Here is a 20,136-nt window from a genome sequence, read left to right on the forward strand (position 1 = left end):
TGACATATTCACCCCCCCGCCCCCCCCCCCCCCCCCAAAAAAACGTCAATGAAAAGCAACGTATCGCCGAGATCGGCTCGATTAGCTTTTCAAGCGCAGCGCGGTTCGACAGCTGGGTCGCCGGCAGTCTGGCAACAATTACGGCCCGAGGTCAGAGCCGCCCGTCTTATGTTGATGTGATTATCGGTCCACCGTCCTCCTGCACCGTCTCGGCCAGCCACGTCGCTCTCGTTCAAATTGCACTTTGCTTGCCTTTGCTGCTTTGCTCCGTTTGATTGTGTGCGGGCGCTCATCCGACATCTGCGAAGCACTATAAAGAAAAGACCCCGCCGGCTAAATATGAGCAAAGGCTAAAAATAGAAGCCCGCGGAGCAGCGAGAAGATGTGGCAGGCGGCGCAGGATGTGGCTGAGCTGACGACGATGAGGAGGATGAAGATGAAGATGAAGAAAGTGCGAAGAGGGATTAGAAATCACAAGTTTGTGGCAGGTGCTTTCATCAAGCGAGCGCCCAAATGATAAGAAGCTCTTCAGAAATGAGCTTCACTTCATTTTTTTTTTTTTTAATCCTTAAACTGACTCAACCACACGTGCGCGCGCGCACACACACGTGCACACACACCCCCGCACACACACACACACTTCTGCTTCTGCTACACCAACATGTATTGTTTATACCTTTATTTCTCTCTCATGTCCTTTCTTTGTATTACATTGGCAAGGGCGCTCTGCTTCTCCCCTGAAAATCCCACCTTGTTTTTATGGTTAAAAAACAATAATTTTTCCATTGCATCATGTTTGCAGTGTACTAGAGTCGATGCATTTTATGTATCTATTTTTTGCGATTGTCCAGTTCAGATGTGCCTGAGTCTCATTGTGCGCCAGGCCTAGGACATAAAACAAGACTATGTTTCATGTAACTGTGCTGATGCATGGTTTACATTTGTGTGTGTGTGTGTTGTATGGCGGTGCACCTGCGTTTGAAATGCGTACCCGCAACAGGATCCAGAAAATGACACAAACACAGAAGCCTGCCTTCAATCTGTCACTTCCTGTGTGTAGCTAAGTGTTTGTCCTCGCACTCACAAACATACACTTCCCATCTGCTATTTGTCGCCATAGAGACGATGGGAGGGAGAGGAGGTTGTTGGAGAGGAAGTGGCGCCAGACTGCAGATGCCAGGGACCGCCATTCGGGCCCTTGAGCGTCCCACTGCAGCTGAACGGACACAACCGACTCATTGGAGGCGGTAGGAAAGTGGATGCAAGTGTTTGCTCGGAATCGGAGTCAAACCTTGAGGCCCCAACATTTCCAAACAGATCAACTTTTCTACCATTACGATTGTCTTAATCGACATGCTTACACACGCATCGAAATGCTGAATCTAGCATGATCGCTTCAAGCGCTTCCCCCTCCCCTCTCACGTAATGGAATGACTATTTTTTTTCGTGCCGGGTGGGGGCGGACGTAAGGACGGAACCGCCTGAAAAGGACGAGGATGGACATTTTTATGAATAAGGACGGAGGGACGAGACCAGAAGGGTACCCAGGTCGCGGACGGAGGACGAAGGACGAAGGACGGACCGTCAGAAAAGGATCAAACGCCCAGCTCGGGCAAAGAGCCGGCGAGTGCGCAGCTGCCATTGTGAACGCGGCAGTCCTCAGAGACGGGCTTTTATGTTTTGATCTGAAAATGTTGAGCTACAGCCCAGAATCTCGTTTGGGTGATGCCAGCAATCACAAACGATCCATCGATGGTGAAACACGACGCGGATATCTATGAGCCGGGAAGCTTGAAATGAGCTGTCTTCTCCCAGGTGGACACGTTTGCCGCTAGCGGACTAATATTTCATTCCCAGACAGCCCAGCGCAGCCTCGACGTTGCGGACGGCGGCCGTTTCCTTCCGTGAAGCCTCTCTCGGCCGGCTCTGCGTTTTTAGCTGCTCGCTAGTAGTGCTCAGGTTTGTGCCCAAGGCATTTCCCTGAGCTGCCAGTAACAAACACAACATTGATTGTTTTGTCCCCGACACACAAGATGTTCACGGCGGAGTTCCAAAGAGAGCATGAAGTGAAACAATCACTGCGCTGGAAGACAGGACAAGACCGGAAAGGCAGTGAGAACAAACGCCAGTCAGCCTTATTTTGTTTTATCAAACCCAAGTGTGGACAATTTTCACCTTTGGCCGCCGGAATTGCCCATCAAAACAAGTACTTCCGCTTTGGACCAGACCTCCCGCATTTAGGTGTTTAGAAGACACGCAAGACAAAAGCCAATCAATGTAACATTGTTTTGGTCAAACCGACTGACAAATATGTCTGGAAATAACAAACTATCAGACCACAAAAATCCCCAAATATTAGGGGAGAAAAATGGCAAAATATTTGGGATTGTTTTTTAAATATGAGAAGAAAAACACAATTAGAATTACCCCCCCCAAAAAACAAACAAACATTTTGACAAAAATATTTAAAAATAATGTAAAGTGTGGCAAAAATGGAAAACTATTAGGTGATAAATACAAGAAAAATAGGCCATTCGTCATTCTTCAACGTTAAAAAATGCTTACATAAACAACATAACACTTATCTTGTTAAAATAAGCTTTTTCTTTTTTTTTTCACAATTTCAGCTGCTGGTGTGCCACGGGATTTTTTCAATGAAATACATGTGCCTTGACTCCAGAAAGTTTGAAAAACACTGCTCTATACTAGCATCGTTCGCTCTCGGGACATCTGGACCAGACGGTAACAGGGAGAACAAGCCACGTTAGCCACGTGCTAATTAGTGCCTTGTTAAAGGAGGTCACGTTCCATTTTTATTCATTTTTTTATTCAAGAGCTGCGAGTCTCAAGTTCGAGTGGAGGGAACCAATTTGGCTGGGCAGATTTTCTGTCTTCAGAGGTAGCTATCGCGCTCGCCACACCAAAACATTGAAGTGACTGAAAATGATGTTGATCCTTTCCAGCATAAAAACAAAGTTGCAAATTGAAAATTGAGAAATTTAAAAAAAAAAGACAACATTTTGTATGGTCACAACTGCTGAGAGAGTCACAGTGACTTTAGTCGTTCTTCACAGAGGATAAGGAATATGTTACACAATGTTCTTATCGCAAGTTTTTTCTCGCAAGTCAAAACCTAAAAATAAATGAATAAATAAATAAATCGTACGAACTTGTAATTTGGGTCACTCGTATGCCAAGGCACGACTGTATTTTGACCGGTGATTGTAACAGACACCGCTTCGGTTAGCATCCACACACGTCTGATCATTTTTAAAGCTTTCAACAAACAGCATTTGTCATCCATTTTGCGTCGCTGAGCATGCTTGCTTGCTTCGTGTCGTGTTTACATTACTTTGACGAAGCAGCATGTGACTCAGGCTCAGCGGGGTTATTCTTGCGCGCGACAATTTCATGTTCACGATAGCGAGACAGCTCGACGTTTAGCATCAAGGCGATGCGTTCCTCGCGCCGTCCAATTTCTCTTCTTTCTCGCCCAGAAAGGAGCGAGCGGGACACCTCTCGTCTGTTCGGTTTTCGTGGCTGCCGACCGATCACATCATTACACCTCGGCCCTGGCAAGGCCAAGCGAGGGATTGTGGGCAAATAAATAACTCGACGGTAGCGGGAGGAGGGGAAAGGAGATGGGGATGAACGCCTGGAGGATGAGGGAGAAAGAGAGCAGGGAGGGGGGGCGCTGGTAATAATGGAACCCGTAAAAGGGCCATTCCATCAAGCCTGCACCCCCCCTCGTCTCCCACTATGATCTTGTGCTGTGTGCGTGTATGATGAGTCAAAATGAGTCACATCACGTTATCAATCACCCACTTTTCAGCACACAACTTTGTGTGTGTGTGTGTGTCCCTGAAGGCCACAATGAAGCAGCAGCCTCCCTCCCTCCCTCCCACACACACACACACATACACACACGCACGCACACAATAGCTTTTACACTTGACAGCAACAACAAAATGAAGACCCTCATCATTATGCATGCACGCACACAAATGAAATTCTCACAAGACGAGGCTCCACTGCACTCTTATTTTATAAACTTACTTAAGCGCTCTGTCCAACTACAATCAAGTAAAACGACTTCCCTTTGGAAGGCCCACCTGACAAGACGTGACTGGTTAAAAAAAACAACATCAACAAAGACCAAAACAAACCATTGGGATTTAGTTCATGAGCCATATTTAACATGTTTGAAAAAAAATGTCTGAAAACGTGCAAAGGCTGAGAATCGTGTCCATTTGGTCAGCCGCTTTTTCATCACTCCAGTTTTCATGATTTTTGGGGCGTGGCTAAAACTGCGCCTAGTCACAAATGTTGAGCGAACGCAAGCGCCTTTGTAGTTATGTGGCTCAATTGTGACTTACTAAGTAACGATCACTTCTTGTGTATAAGACGCATTTGTTTTATTGTTTGTTTCATTCAAAATTGAGGGTGTACTAAGGGTCCAAGCAAAATTTGTCTAGCGGCATCTCGGCAAAAGTGTACTTTAATGCCAATATGACATGTAATGTCTAATGCTACGCATGCATTTATAGAAACGTAATTTACGCTGCTTACCAAGCGTCACTGAGACTTCATGTACTACTTTGTGTTCTATGGCTATCTTCACTCCCTTCTTCCATTTGTGGTAAACTTCGGTGGTGTTATTCCCACCCCCAATAAAACAGAGAAGTCCAGGATAGGCTTTTAAAAGGTGCCATTCTTTCACCGATTTTCACATCTCTCAGGCAGTCTCAACTTTGAATGCCACTTTCCGCTCTATGGTTATGATCACACTCATGTTATTACAAAAAATTCCACCAAAGCCTAAACTACAGAAATCAACTTAGCAGACTCTGTTTTCACCGATTTCCGCATCTCTCGGGTTATCGGGTTAAGTCTCGATTCCACTTCCCGCTCTATGGTTAGGATCACACATTTCCACTTTTTAAGTGTCGCATTATTTTAGGGGCACATTTTTACTTTTATAGTTGTTTGGCTGTTGACATCTGTCTGGCCAGTACTACAGCTCATCAGGTGTAAATAGCAGCTTATGTTCACCTCTGAACCACACCACCCCTACCCCCACAGATATTGCTTCTTAGAAAAAAAAAAATCTAATTAAAAGCGGCAAGTTTGCTTACAAGAGTTCCTCTGGCTCCCGTCGGACGCAGCAGGCGTGGTGGACATCCTGGATGCGTATCTGTTTTTTTTTTCCCCCCTCGAGACAAGACGGTCCTTCGCAGGCCCCCCAAAAAGATGCTAAACCAGCCTGCCACGCATCCTCACGCTCGCTCCATGGTTAGCGCGCAGCATTTTCTTGCTTTTAACATCCGGGAGAGTGAGATGCTGCGGCTGCGTCGAGCCGAGGCGAGGCTTGCACGACGAGAGTGAGAAAGAGAGAGAGGATGCGAGGGGAGCTACGAGGTAGGAGGAGGAAGCACAGATGCTGAAGTGTGTGCGTGACCTATGAACGGCCGGCATCCTCCGAGGACGTGAAAAGGTGAAAGCCCAACAGCAACGCGCTCCGTCACGGGAGGTGTGCGCAAAATCGAAACTCTGTGTGTGATAATCCGACTCATAAGCGTGATGCTGAGAAGAGCGGCACGCACGCGTCCTTCACTGAGAGCTCAGCTCCTCTTCCTCCTCCTCCTCCTCCTCCTCCTCCCTGACTGACTTTCAATGCATTTCAAGTGCGGCTGACGGGAAGCATTAAAGCCTCATTTGCTCCCGCCGCGCACGGCTCATTGACGACGGAAACGCAGCGACGACGACAACAACGAGGGCAAAATTGATCTGAAGACGCACGAGCGAAATGACATCATTAACACGGGGGAACCGAAAAAGGTGCCATAGTGAAGCAAAGTGGGGCCTTGAGATACAACACCTACTTAACGACATGTTTGGACTTGGACCACTACTGCACAAGACTTTTTTGTCCAACTGTACCTTAGTAAAACAGAAGATGACTCAAGAAATATTCCCAGATTTCATGGATGTCTGGACTTGGGCCACTATTGCAAAGCACTTGTTTCCCCTACCTGCTTGCCAGTGTAAGTGAAGAATATTCATCACCTGTCACGAATACTGCTCGAGTTGGCAGATGTTTGGACTTGGACCACCATTGCATCACACCTTTGTTCTATAAGTGCATGTTAGTATAGGCAAATGTTACTTATTATTTTTCATGAGATACTGATAGACTTGACAGTTGTTTGGACTTAGACCACTGTTGGGCTAGGCTTTCTTTTTTTAAGTCCATGCGAGTATAAGTGAATGTCACTTCTTATCTTTGCTAGATTGAACAGATGTTGGAACGTAGGTATGTAAGTATCAGTGAATGTTATGATCTTTCATGAGATATTGATTCATTTGACAGATGTTTGGACTTAGATCACAGCTGCACTGCACCTTGTTATGTTATCGTCTTTCATGAAAATATTGCTAGATTTGATAAATCGTACTCTTTTTTTTCAAAACAAATTCCAAACATGTTTTGCCCCATCATCTAGCCTAAACTTGGGAAAAGTGCAAGAGCCTCTGAACAGAAGGCAGGCAGGCAGGCAGGCAGGCAGGCAGGCAGGCCTCAGCGGACGAAAGCGGCCGAGCCGAGCCGAGGGAGCTGTCGGATGAGAGTCATGTTCAAAATAAAGAAAGGAAGAATACAGTTGCCTAGGAAACGGGCAGCATGCGTGAGGGGTTTACGTAATCTTTGCGTGGATGCAAAAGCTCCAGGCCACGCGCAAACTTTTCAACTCCTTTGTGTGAGACGACAGCGAGGAGATGCGTGGCGACAACTCGGCCTTCATTGAGTCACAGCTTCACGCTTTCATTTGCATGCACGCTGGTGGGTTGCAAACAGGCAGAAAAGCAGACAAAATGGGAGGATTATTCGGTACGAGGCGAGTTCATCTCCGTGATGACAAATTTCACTGAATACAACTGTGCTTTCCCCTTGGTTATCTTAATTTAATATGATTTTTGTGAAACAGCCTGTGTGGTTGAAGATTTGATTCAATTAAATACAAATTTAGTGTAAAAAAATCAATCAATCATGAAGTCATTGCATGCTATTAATCCAATTTATTTTCAACTGAAAGGTATTTTTGAATGTAATTATTTGTCAAATCCAGCAGAATTACGATATATAATACTAAAATGATTTATTCATTTAATTAAATCAAGTATTTGTATTGGACAAGTGTATTGCATTGGCGTGACAGAAAAACTGACTAACCTATTTTTTGTTTTGTTTTATATAATTTTTCCAAACTTTTCGGGGGAGAAAAAATCAGTTTTTCTGAGAAAAAAAAAATGTTCAGTTTTTGGAATAACTTTTTTTTTTCAGGGTTTTTGGAAACTTTGGGGGATTTAGGGATCACAGAAAAATAATACAAATTGTCATGTCATGTCATCTTCCAAAGCGCTTATCCTATACAGGGTCGCGGGGAGTTGCTGGAGCCTATCCCAGCCGTCAATGGGCGAAGGCAGACTACACCCCGAACTGGTCGCCAGCCAGTCGCAGGGCACACATAGACACTGTCACTGAGCGGGAATCCATCCCACGCTGCCCGCACATAACTCAGGCGTGTGTACCACTACACTATCAGTGGACCTGGGGATGTTTTATCATTATTTTCTATTTACTATTTTTTTTTTTACAATGTATTTTCACGTTTAATGTGATTCAAATCGGGTCACTGATGGTGTAGTGGTACACACGCCTTCTTGTGCCACGAGTTGTGTGCGGGCAGGGTGGGATCGTTTCCCGCTCAGTGACAGTGTCTGTGTGTGCCCTGCGACTGGCTGGCGACCAATTCAGGGTGTGGTCTACCTTTCGCCCATTGTCGGCTGGGATAGGCTCCAGCACCTCCCCGCGACCCTGTACAGGATAAGCGGTGTGGAAGATGACACATGTGTTTTCAAATCAATTATTTATTGATTGATTGTTCCTTTACAAATGGAATTTTAAGATTCAATTTTAAAAAAATCCTCCCACGAGCTCTTCACACAAGCTCGCTTGCATTGTTCCTTTCCATAATGTCCACTTGTTTCTGTCCTTTTCCACGCTGACCCAAACTTGTTGCCTGGCAACGCGGCAGACTGGGACTGCGTCCAACATCCAACACGCCGCCTCTCAGCAAACATTAGTTCACTCCACTTTGCTTCTCTTGTTCATACCTGGAACTTTTTTTTCTTCTTTAACTCCTTAACGCCTGTATTTATTGTAAAAAATTACCCCCAAAATTGTGTGTGTGTTTTTGCTTTCAAAAAGAGGCTAAATAAAGTTGAAAACGTTAATTTGAGTATAGTACATAAAATGGATTTTTAAAATTGGCATGATGCAAATTAGAGATGACAGGCATCCAACTGTTAACTGCTATAGTATTATGCGGTTCTAGTATGAATTTTAAAAACACACTTTATAAACACAAAAAACAGGTTTACTTACCTTTACTTGCACTCAGTTTGAGCGACCTTTGAATGTGACAAAAAACACGTCACTTCAGCTCACTTGTGGAATTCACAATAGCAGTTTTTGTTGAGGCACAAATGAATGTTGCACTTTGTAAATTTGTACACAGTCTGGCCCTTACAATTGGACAAAGACGTAGAAAGAAGAAATCACTTTAGACATGTCATGGTCTGTTCTTGTCGTGGTCATGTTTTGTTTTTGTTGTTCCCGGTTGCTCCAGTAGGGGCAGTAGGTGGATCCTCTGCAGCGCACCTGTTTGTAATCTTAATCAATGGACTATTTAAGGACTGCCAAGCAGACAACTCCTTGTCGGATTATTCCTCTGCTTGGTCGTGGCCACAGCACCAAGTATTGAATTTTCTAGACGTCCTCTCATGGTTTCGCCATGTATTTCGCTCCTTTTGTTGCCTCAAGTTTTTCGCCAGAGTAAGTATTGTATCTTGTGTTATTAAAGCTACCCTCGGTCGACCTTTTTGGAATTGGTGTGATCTTGTCCTTTTACGACAAGCAATTTTCGTTATTTCTTTCCTTGCCTTTTGCAAGCGTTTTTGGTTGTTCTCGTTTTCCTGCTTTTGTTTTGTCAGCGCCTTTAGTTGCACTTTGTCGGTCTTGCGTATTTTTGTCTAATAAACCCTTTTTGCTCAAAACATCATCTGAGTCCACGCTTTTAGAGTCTGCTGTCTGAATCTATTCAACGTGCACACATAGTTCCATCCATAAATGTTACAAACAAGCTTAAATTTGACAAACTTATTTTCACCTGGTTTAGGAGTGTATTCCTCATCACCGTCCAAAGGAGGAGCCCTGATCCAAGGTCCCCCTGGTCGGTTTCTACAGATGGATGATACGTACGTTATTAGTTCTACAGAAAACAATAATTAAATTAATTACGTTTGTAAATCAACATGTTGCTTTTGTAAGGCTTACAGAAACCAACTAGAGTGGCAGTTGGTAAATAAAATGCGTGAGTGCTGAAAGCCGTCAAGATATGCCTGCTCGATTTGTATAGGAGGATGATGCATTAATTTTTACTTCTACAGAGAAACAATAGACAGAAATGACGTTTATAACTCACCATGTTATTTTTGTAATAATTACAGATAGTACCCAGCAGAGGTGGGCATTCGTCTATGCTTTAGTCCATCTATGAGTCCTCGTCTATATATCAGACCCGCCCAGTCGGTCCAAGTCAGCCAGACGCCGTCGAGAAGGGACATACTGGTACCGCGCCACAATCAGGTGCCCCACTCCTGACACACAGCCAAACAAATAAATAAAAAATAAGTGTTGTATACCTTTTCACAGATGCAATGACATGTGCCTCATTTTGTTTTTATTTCACAGATTACAACGCAGTGTGTGTGTCTATTGTTTTTAGTGGATATTTTTTCTTTATGACGATTGGCTGTTGCTGACGAGGGACGGACTGGGACCACAAGGGTCGGCCGGAAATGCATAGAAAGTAAGCCAGAAAGTATGGACTGATAGCCAATGCCCAGCTCTGCTAACTAGAGTAGCAGTTTCTAACCAAAATGTGTCTGAGTGTCGAAAGCCGTTGAGCTACAGTACTGTATTTGAGACCGGAAATACACCATCATAACCCAATGTAGCAAGTTATCACTTCGTCAACAACTCAATTCGTCAAATGTTCAAAAATACTCATCGGCACTCTACCTGCTGTTAGGGTAAGTACACAATAAGGCGGTACATATTTTTATCTTAGAACAACTTACATTAACCCAATAAGAATGGGAGTGCATAAGTCGTTCTACCCTTAAAGCCTGGGGAGCATATATGTCATTTTCTTTTTTTTAATCCAATTTTTGTTCTCTTAACCAATGATATATATATACACATACACATACACACACATACATACACATACACACACGTTATACTGGACGACTGGTTAGCACGTCCGGCTCACAGTTCAGAGGTCGTGGGTTCGATCCCGGCTTCGGCCTCCCTGTGTGGCGTTTGCATGTTCCCCCCGTGCCTGCGTGGGTTTTCTCCGGGTACTCCGGTTTCCTCCCACATTCCAAAAACATGCATGGTAAGTTGATTGGACACTCGAAATTGCCCCTAGGTGTGGGTGTGGATGTTTGTTTGTCTGTGTGTGCCTTGCGATTGGCTGGCAACCAATTCAGGGTGTGCCCCGCCTACTGCCCGAAGGCAGCTGGGATAGGCTCCAGCACGCCCGCGACCCTTGTGAGGATACACGGTATGGATAATGGATGGAAGGTATGAAATACTGTATTCAGGTTTACAGGTCTTGTTTTGGTCAGCAGGACTCAAAAAGATCACTGTCGCTATCTAGTGGGTGAAAGTTGCCACTGCAAGTTAATTTGACCTCAGACATTTGCACACAACACCATTTAATGTTATTTCTTTGCTGTATACTTTTTTTGTTTGATTTAATTCTCAAAACGTTTTATTCAAATAAACTAGATTGGTCCATATTACAAGCCAAGCCAACAGCAAGCCGCTTGTAAGTGTAACAAATTGCATTGTTTACTCAGAATTCTGGCTAAAAATAAACCATTTCCCATTCCTCATGTATGAAATGAAACGTTTACCACTGGTGGGGGGCTGAGGCATAAATTAGAATAAGAGATAAGGCATGAATAAGAGATGCTACGGGAAACAAAGACAAGCTCAATGAAAGCTGTGAGTGAGCAGCGATGGAATAGGCCAGAGCGAGACTTTGTCAGGTAGCAGCCCTGGAATTCACCCCAAAATGGCCGCCCGCCTTCCTGTTTGATTCCAGCCATGGGTACTTGAGACTGGTTTGTGTGCCTTGTTACGATAGACACGTCCACAAAATTTTGTGTTGACCACTAAAACAGAGGTAAGGGGCTAATTTATTTTCCAAATTTCCAGGTGGTGCTATCATGATTTCCGCCAGGCATTGAAAAAAAACAAAAAACAAAACATATTTGTCTTGTACCATGCCCTCATATCTCGACTGCCCGTCCAAATTTCCTGCTCCATTTCTCCCGAATGCTCATCCAGTCATGAACGTGGCCACCTCGGAGGCAAGGAGGAAAAAAAAGGTGAAAAAAGAATAAAAATCCATTTCAATGCATGGTGAGAGAACTTACTCATGAGCCTTTGCATCTCAGCCAGCATGTCAAGGAAGCAGAGTTAGCTGGAAAGGTGTCGCTGATAAAGCAGGCGAGGTGACACGCCAGAGTGCCTCTTCTCAAGCTCTAAAACGTTTTGACTTCACGTTAGATGTCGACAAAGCGGAAGTCAATCCAAACATATTTTTTTCAAGAATATGTTCCCAGCAGGCACACTAGATGAAACAGGGCATTCTGATTAATTTAGCGTTTGTGGAATATAAGTTAAGCAGCAAAATGCACTCGTTTTTAGCCATCTCTGGGGGCGGCCATTTTGTCTTCTGTCGATTGAAAATGATATCGCAACTGCTCACAACGACCAATCGCGGCTGACCTGTTTTCTGAATCTGAGCCGTGATTGTCTGTTGTGAGCCGTTGTGATGTCATTTTCAATCGACAGAAGACAAAATGGCCGCCCCCGGAGATGGCTAAAAACGAGTGGATTAACACTTATTCCACAAACGTAATATTTATCAGAATGCTCTGTTTCAACTAGTGGGCTTACATACAACATATTATTGAAAAAAAAATGTTTGCGTTGGCTTCGCTTTTAAAATTGACCAGAAAATGAACTAGTACAATACTCTTACAATGACCAAGGGTGCTAAATGAGACTAAAGCAACGTATACATTAAGGATGAAGTGATAGTGTTCTGAATAAAGTAACAGAGTTAGAAGAATCAAGTCAGAACGATGTGAGAATAAGGAGGTGGCAATAAAAAAGTCTTTGTGTAACAAGAATAAAGTCTTGTCTCATATAGGAAAAAAAGTCCAATAAAATAGTTTTTTATTATTTTCTAAATTAAAAAACTCAGACGACAGCCCCCCAATCCACCCCCCCCTCCAAAATCTGACAATTTTGTGGTTTTCCCACCCTATTTGTCCCTTCCTGAAGCTGTCCTGATGCGGCACAAAGCGGCTATGAAACAAATCAGGCCTTATGTGCTAAGACATTTGTTCCCATCCATGGCGCAGCCCTCCGGCCGGCCCTCCCTCGTCATGTCACTTGATTCGTGCCGTCCTCATCACGCACAAACTAGACATTACACAGACACTCTGCCTCTTACGATTTCCGTCATGATCGCAGCAGATGCTGCTGATTTTTGTGTCCAAAACAATAGATTGCATTGTTACTCAACAACAGCACAGCACATACACACACGTGGCACACACACACACATGTAAGTGTGCGCACCGAGATGAGCCAAATGAGCAGAATGGGGCAGATGTGAGCATCCAGATGAGTGCGCACATGCCAAGGGGAGTGTGAAAGCAGCCTCCTTTATAGCCAGCAATACAATTAAATTGCAACTGGCGATTAGTTTTTGGCCCAATGGCAAACCACCTAGCTTCTTGCTAATTAAATGGATTAGCATCGCTGACTGGAATGGTTTTCACTTACACGACATGATCAGATAAGAAGGCCCAAATTTGCCTGCAGCTCACTAAACTAACCAATAACCAAAGCAAGCTCACACTGGAAAAACAATTTGGCATTTAAACAAAAAAAAAGTCCCACCAAAAAACTGTTATATTTTATTAAGCCAATAAAATGCGATATTTGAAGGGGGGGCAGTCTTTTGTTTGATACAAATAAAACATTTTGAGGGGAAAATGTGTTTGCTTGAAGATTTAGTCACAAGTTCCGTGAGCATAACGTGTTTGACAAAAAGTAGTATTTATTGAATTTTTTCTTTTTTTATTATTTGGTGGAAAAAGTCTATCAGAATAAATGATTTTTTTTCCATGAAAACATTTTCTGGAGAAGTACTTTTACGTTTAGTTTAGAAGAACTAAAATGTCTTTCGAGAATAAAACGCCATTTCTTGAAAAACACTTTTTGAGAGGAAAAAAAAAAAAAGTCTTCGTCTTCCGAGAATAAAAATACCTTTTGTTTTTGTTCTCAGGAAAAACTATTTTTTCAGAACAAAGATTTCAAGAAGAACGTCATAAATGTTCCCTAAAACATCATCTGCTTCATTAGTGCATGATGCATCTTCGAAGGTTTTTAAGTCATTTTAGTATCATTTCACTTCGTTGTACAGCAGTTAACACCTCTCCATACTTTTAATTTTAGGTGTTAAAATGTTACTTGGCCTGTACGATAATGAAGATGGCAACTGCTTGTGGGCCTGGAAAGGCACCTATAAATAAAGCTTCAAAGAATGCTGCTGTTGTGTGCACACACGCACAGCGACTAATCTTGTCCAGCATCACAAGTGGCCTGCAGGAATCATCTATCGCCCTCTGCTTTGTCCTTCAAACACGTCTAGGCCTATTCACCAACAAACTGCCCACTGGGCAAAATATTACAAATGGGAGCACTGTTACCTTTTTAGAGGCCCGGTTTTTGGACTGGATATCAGTCCGTTTGTGAAAGCGAGTGCATTCTTGAACCACAAGTACAAAATAATAAGAACGTTATAGGCACAATTAAACCAGGACACTTTTATTGATAAACGCTCATCGTTAATGCCTCTCACACACGGAGCCGGCCGTGTATAAAATAGTCCTCGGTAGAGCAACAAAAAGGCGAAAAACATTAATTGTGCTCGGAGGCCTTTCCGGAAATAGCAGCTCATAAAAGCATGTTTGGAGGCTCGTCCTGACGATTATTAGGTGAAATAAGCGGACACCAGAATTATATTGGCATCATAAAGGGCTCACAGTAAACAATCACACATGGTAGACCCCGACTCTAACCCAAACGATTCACAGTTCTCTGGTTACCAGAGAGTCAAAAGGCCTCCGCCAGGCCCTTGGTCGGCTTGGAAAGCTTCCACTCAGCCTGGTAGAGCGAATCTTGCCCTTCCTCACCCGCATCTACCACCATAGATCCTAAATCTAACGCTCGACCATCTGCGATAGCCAGATATTGCGACATGCCAAGCCAGAATTCCTCAGAACCGATCTTGGAGTTTGGTTGGTCCTCCTCTTCTGCGTCAGCCTTTACCAACTCCATATGCAGGACTGTTTCTCTTGCCAACAGCACGGATAATTTAGGAAAAATTGGGAGTGGCCCTAAATCTGTCGCTAGCCAAATGCCCAAATTTCAAGGTTGGTTGGTCTGCCCAAAAAGTTCTGTCTTCTCCAGTTGTGTGTCTGTGCCACAGTCCTTTGCAGACTATTTTTTCTGCATCTTCCTGTTTTGACTGAAGATGAAATGAAGCACTCCTCTGCTATAAATTGATATCCTGAGAGCAGCTTCAAAACCAGACTGGTTCAAATGCAGTAACAAGCATGTTAATCCATGGGTCTCTGGTTCAGAGAGAACCAAACGCCCTCTGCCAGGTCCTTGGTCATCGAGGAAAGCTTCCACTCGGCCCTGTAGCGTGAGTCTTCCCCTTCCTCACCGGCATCCACCAGCTCAATCCGCAAGAATGTGTCTTTCTCCAACAGCACAGACGCAGAGTCTGACGCCCGCCTGGTGCTCGGCAACCTCGGCGAGGAACGGGAGATCCCTCGGAGAGGGGTAGAGATGCTTTTTGGCCCCTTTCTTGGGACGTCCTCTTTCTCCCGCGTCACGTTTCTGTTGTGTGAGGCCAACGACCTTGAAGGGCTCTCATTGGCTGAAGGCTGCTTGCCCGACCTGTTGATTGACAGACAAGGGGGCCAGCGGAAAGCCAGACACTGGGACATGGCAAGCCACAAGTCCTGAGGCCTGAGAACACCCGATCTTTGAGGTTGGGTGATCCCCAAAAATGCATCCGGCTTTTCCAGTTCCTTCACAGACTCTTCTTCTTCTTCCTCCGTATCTTCATCACTAGACAGAAGTTGGGGGTCCTCCTCAAGGCTGAAGGAGGTGCTGAACCCCCGACTCCTTTTCATCATCCTCCCCGTCGCCGCCACATCCAAATCAGACGACGAGGATTCATCCGAGGTGAGAGGAGACAAACGATCTTCGGAATCGCCGTCCTTGGGCCATGGATGTGAGATTCCAGCCCCTGGGGCTTTCCTCATGCCCTCGCCGCTGCGCTTTCACTTTAGGACGGTTGGAAGCGAAGAGTTGATGACAACGCTATAAAAACAACAGCAGGAACAGCAGCAGTGGCCGCGGAGACCGCACTGCTCGCGTGGCACTTTCTGACATAATCTGCGCTTCCAGTGAGTGGGCAGCGATGACGGCGTGATGTTATGCGGCCACACACAAAAACAAACACACACACATGCCAAGCGCACGCATGTGTTCACGCTATGCTGGAGTGGAGCGCAGTGACTTGCCTGCGAGGGAAGTGATGATGTCACATGGCATGATGTCACATATGGCTGCAGAGCAGCAGCCTGAATGAAAATAGTCTGAGAAATGTAATCGACCTACATGTGCAAGAGGAGTCTGGATGGGTAAACATCCGCCATCTCATGAAAGTTATAACGCGTCAAGTCATTTCCAGGTTACGAATGTTTACAGTCTGTTTGTTTACTCTGTAGCTGCATAAGAAATAAAGCAACATCTCCTTTGCATATATGATCTCTTGTAAACAGGGTTTTAATTGCAACTACTATTCTGTCCCATTGTGTCCTTAGTAGGGGTGGGCAATATGGGCAAAAAAAAAAAAATCTCTATTTTGTTTCAAAAAACTCGATAACGATAATTTGACAATATTCTACAAAGAATATTTTAAATCTGCATTTGCTCCAAAGACCAACTGTGGATAGACAGCATTTGTGAACAACATCTTGTTTTAAATTGCTAAATACAGCTTCTGCAAAACATAATGATATTCTACGACGATATTTAACAATAAAGAGCAAAAGATTATGTATAGACTTACATTGATTTTTGGGAATATTTATGTCATTTAAATGTCTGTGATGTTATTCCATAATGATGTGACATTTTGAGCTGCAATAAGTACAGGTGTCCCACTGCCAACTACTGGAGGAATCAGAATGAGAAAAAATGGATTTGATATGTGACGTGTGGCGAAGTGTCAACCAGCGAGAGAAAAAAAAGACGTCGTCATGACAACACCCATTCTCATACATTGGCCACCGTATTCAGAATGAAGTTGAATAGCAAAACTGCTATTTACCAAAAAGTGCATTTTCCACTCATTCATGGCTGTGATGTGTGATTTTATTCATGTTTGGGTGTATCCTGCCGTCACACGAGTAAGCCGTCGTGGTTAGTGCAACATGCCTTGGGAATACAGGCTAGTTATGAATGATGCGGACTAAAAGCGTGTAAACTGAATGTTAACCGATCATCCAGGATGTCACGTTTGACTTGCTCGCTAAAGTACTGAGTGTGTGAGTGCGTGCGTGCGTGCGTGCGTTTATATTTGTTGGTTCAACTCGGCGACTGTTTTCCGAGTGCGTGTGTTTCAGCTTTTGTTTAGCGTGCTTGCGCGGTCGCCAAGTCTTCCTCGTACTCCATATGGTGGTGCTCGTGGTGCAACAGAATTGCTCTTCACGTTGACCGTTTTGGCACATCTATCAATGTTATTCCCACCGACGTCAGTCTTGTCAACCCAAAACGGTTTACAGACTACGGACGACGTGGACTCGCGCCTCGCAATGAGTCCCCGCTCGACACTCCTCCACGTTTGAAACAGCTTGGCTGCAGTGCGGACAGAGTCACGTGTCCGGGTCCTGCCCGCTGATTCGGTGAATGATTAGCACTTCCTCCTCCTCCTCTGCTGTCAATGCATTCTGATTTTCAGCATTTCCACATACGTTGCGGCCGTCGACTGACTCGAGTTGTTATGCTTTTAGAGGCAGTATTAATACTCGATAATGTAGTAGTGTAGTGTAGATACTGTAATGTCAGTACCGTCATTGTCTACAAATATATATCTTAACCATATATCACGTTCGATTGGTTCCACTGGTTCAAAGTCCACAAGAGTGTCGTCTTTTTCACTTATTCCACCCCTTATTTCAGAGCTCCTGTGTTGCCTGCGTCCGCCATTACCGCCCCGAAAAAATTCTGTGACATCCGCCAAGGTCTTGGGACACCGTCACGTGTATAATCTGATGCAAGAGACCAAGAATTGGATTAAAAAAAAGAAACAGAAGTATCCGCTCTGCCCGCTTTAAAGGTAGAAAGACGCAACAGCGCTCCCGGCTCTAGTGGTAGAAACGCGGTTATGCGCTCCCGGCCTTAATGGGTCCCATATGCTGTTTCTTATACGCAGTGTTGTCTCCTCTTAAATAAGAATTAAAGGATTTTCTTCTCAGCTGTTGGGTCTTCTAAACATCCATCCATCCATTATCTATACCGCTTATCCTCACAAGGGTCACGGGAGTGCTGGAGCCTATCCCAGCTGTCAACGGGCAGCATGCAGGGGACACCCCGAATTGGTTGCCAGCCAATCGCAGGGCACACAGAGACAAACAAACATTCACACTCACAATCATACCTAGGGGCAATTTAGAGTGCCCGATTAACCTACCAAGCATGTTTTTGGAATGTGGGAGCAAACCGGAGTGCCGGAGAAAACCCACGCAGGCACGGGGAGAACATGCAAACAGGAAGGCCAGGGCCGGATTCAAACCCACGACCTCTGCACTGTGAGGCGGACGTGTTAACCAGTCGCCCACCGTGCCGTCTTCTAAACATTAGAATTAAAACAGTGTCTTCACGCACACATCTCTTCAGCATACGAATTAAAGCTGTGTCTTCTCCTGTTATCTTTTATAAGCAGTTTCCTCTAGCATATGTGATCTAATTGGCATTAGAATTAAAGTATTCTTGAAATGTAACATTATGCTCTGATATAAGATGTATTTTCATGCAAGCGGGGGCAAAATGAATACATTATTGACCATTTGTTTGATATTTCTTGTCATTTCCATTACTTTAAAACCATTTACACCATGAAATCACCACATTAAAATAGCAGAAGTTCCCCGTAGGAAGCCTGACTTTGATAATGTTATGTGCATGAACAAATAAGAGCCAGTTGCCAAAATTTGCCAGCTTTTTTGCAGGCTCCCAGACGTACCCAACACTCCTTTTCTTTTTTTTACAAGCGAGCGTATTATCTTTTAGTTTGGTCCATCTGTATCGTCAGTGCCAGTTTGCATGCTGGCTCTCTACAAAGCTAATCTGGTTATATAACAGGGTTGCAAGGCAATGATTTCACTGAATCCTACGTTTTGAGGGCGATTTGGGACAGGCCAACATCCAGCTCAGTATACATGGGGATGCTGTCCGTGTGTGTGTTCGAGATCTTTCACCATTCTCCTTGCGCTTCCATTTATGGACATGGAAGCTACATATCCCCGTGTGTGGCTTGATTGCTCGCCTTCTTGCGTCACCGCAGGGCAAAAGGACACTCGCCGCTGCCGTCGTCGTGGTCCGCTACACATCGTCTTATCAAATGCAATCAGAAGCCATCGCTGATTAACAAAAACTTGGCTGCTACTGTTAGCTTAATGGATAGCTTCATGTCAACTACTTGGGTCAATGTGGTCCGTTGACCAGATAGGTTACATTTCTGACAATAATATCGTGAATAAACATGGAGTTTGTAGGAAATAATAAACTGACCTGACATGTTTTCTCCTTGGCTTAAGAATTAAAGCAGTGTTTTGTCTCCTCGCCCGAAAAATTTTAAATGCACTCTCGCATATATTTGGTTTCCTTGACATAAGGACAAATTTGTCTCCTCATCATATGACTTGAAGTCTTTTGTATATTATCTCCTCCGCATAAGTATTAAAGCAGTGTTTTCATGCATTGGATTCCACTTCAGCATAATAATTATAACAGTGTTTTTTCCCTTTGGCATACAAATCAAAGCAGTGTTTTTCCTCCTCGGCATAAGAATTAAAGCAGTTTTGTCTCCCGCCCTCGGCATGTGAATTCGAGTAGTGTTTTGTTTGCTTGGAATAAGAATTAAAGCTGCACTTCCTCACGTTTGTTATCTCCTCAGCATGAGAATTAAAGAATTGTCTTCTTGTATTTGCTGCCTCTACAACAACTTAAAACCTACTGGTGTTCTGAAATTCCTCTCTCCCCGTCGAGACGTACTACAATGCTTAGTGTGGTTGCGTACGCATGCTCACAACGCCGACAGTGAGTCAGAATTGGGTAAGTATACAAATAGAATATATTTAATGTCCACATCGAGCACAATCTTTCTTTTTATTTGCACACTTGGCTTACCCATGGGTGTTAATTAAGTAGCATGCTATAAGCTGCATTATTGCATTGTATTTTCTTGAGGTGCTCCAAAATGAAGCTCTCTTGTGGATGATTCAAGATCATAGTTTATTTGATATTATTTTATTTGTCGAAAATATCCATTGACAAAATCAAGGGAAAATTCATAAACAGTAGAAATTTTCATGAAACAAATATTTGACACCCCCCCCCCCAAAAAACAAAACAACGACCAAAAAAAAGAAAGAATCGGAATCGAGAATCATTTGGAACCGGAGTCAAATCGAGGAACCGGAATCGCCCAAATTCAAACGATACCCAACCCTAATTTTGTCATTTCCCTGGAGTTCGACAGCAAGCATGCGGACATGGAGGCGATCTATTTTACATTTCCGTTACTATTTCTGGACTATATTTTCATATATAATTCAAAGAAA

General features: G+C 43.9%; 2 protein-coding genes and 1 long non-coding RNA gene across 3 annotated transcripts in view; 1 reads left to right on the top strand and 2 right to left on the bottom strand.

The window, feature by feature from the left end:
• The window catches only part of dtnbp1b (dystrobrevin binding protein 1b), a 55,281-nt gene that overhangs the window by 4,048 nt on the left and 31,097 nt on the right, over positions 1 to 20,136 (bottom strand). The window contains exons 3-9 of the mRNA XM_086014615.1: positions 11,569 to 11,676; positions 11,415 to 11,495; positions 9,543 to 9,717; positions 9,228 to 9,298; positions 8,444 to 8,469; positions 6,697 to 6,835; positions 5,136 to 6,613 (exon numbers count right to left, since the gene is read on the bottom strand). Coding sequence (XP_085870741.1) covers positions 5,136 to 5,181 — 46 coding nt within the window. The 5' untranslated portion in view covers positions 5,182 to 6,613; positions 6,697 to 6,835; positions 8,444 to 8,469; ... (2 more) ...; positions 11,415 to 11,495; positions 11,569 to 11,676. The remainder of the gene's footprint in view (positions 1 to 5,135; positions 6,614 to 6,696; positions 6,836 to 8,443; positions 8,470 to 9,227; positions 9,299 to 9,542; positions 9,718 to 11,414; positions 11,496 to 11,568; positions 11,677 to 20,136) is intronic.
• LOC147131743 (uncharacterized) lies at positions 7,873 to 10,072 on the top strand. Its single transcript, XR_015082086.1, has 4 exons — positions 7,873 to 8,893; positions 9,237 to 9,315; positions 9,568 to 9,706; positions 9,812 to 10,072. It is a non-coding gene; the product is annotated as an uncharacterized LOC147131743 (long non-coding RNA).
• Positions 13,915 to 15,800, bottom strand: LOC147131744 (uncharacterized). The gene has a single exon (XM_086014816.1). It carries the CDS (start codon positions 15,547 to 15,549, stop codon positions 14,833 to 14,835), a length of 717 nt encoding a protein of 238 aa, XP_085870942.1. The 5' UTR covers positions 15,550 to 15,800; the 3' UTR covers positions 13,915 to 14,832.

This window comes from Filicampus tigris, chromosome 18, assembly GCF_054856515.1.
Source record: "Filicampus tigris isolate MCC_2025a chromosome 18, RoL_Ftig_1.0, whole genome shotgun sequence".
Classification (NCBI taxonomy): Eukaryota; Metazoa; Chordata; class Actinopteri; order Syngnathiformes; family Syngnathidae; genus Filicampus; species Filicampus tigris.

Excerpts from the sequence above, each read along its gene's own strand:
- LOC147131744 (XM_086014816.1), bottom strand. The coding sequence starts at position 15,549 with ATGAGGAAAGCCCCAGGGGCTGGAATCTCACATCCATGGCCCAAGGAC.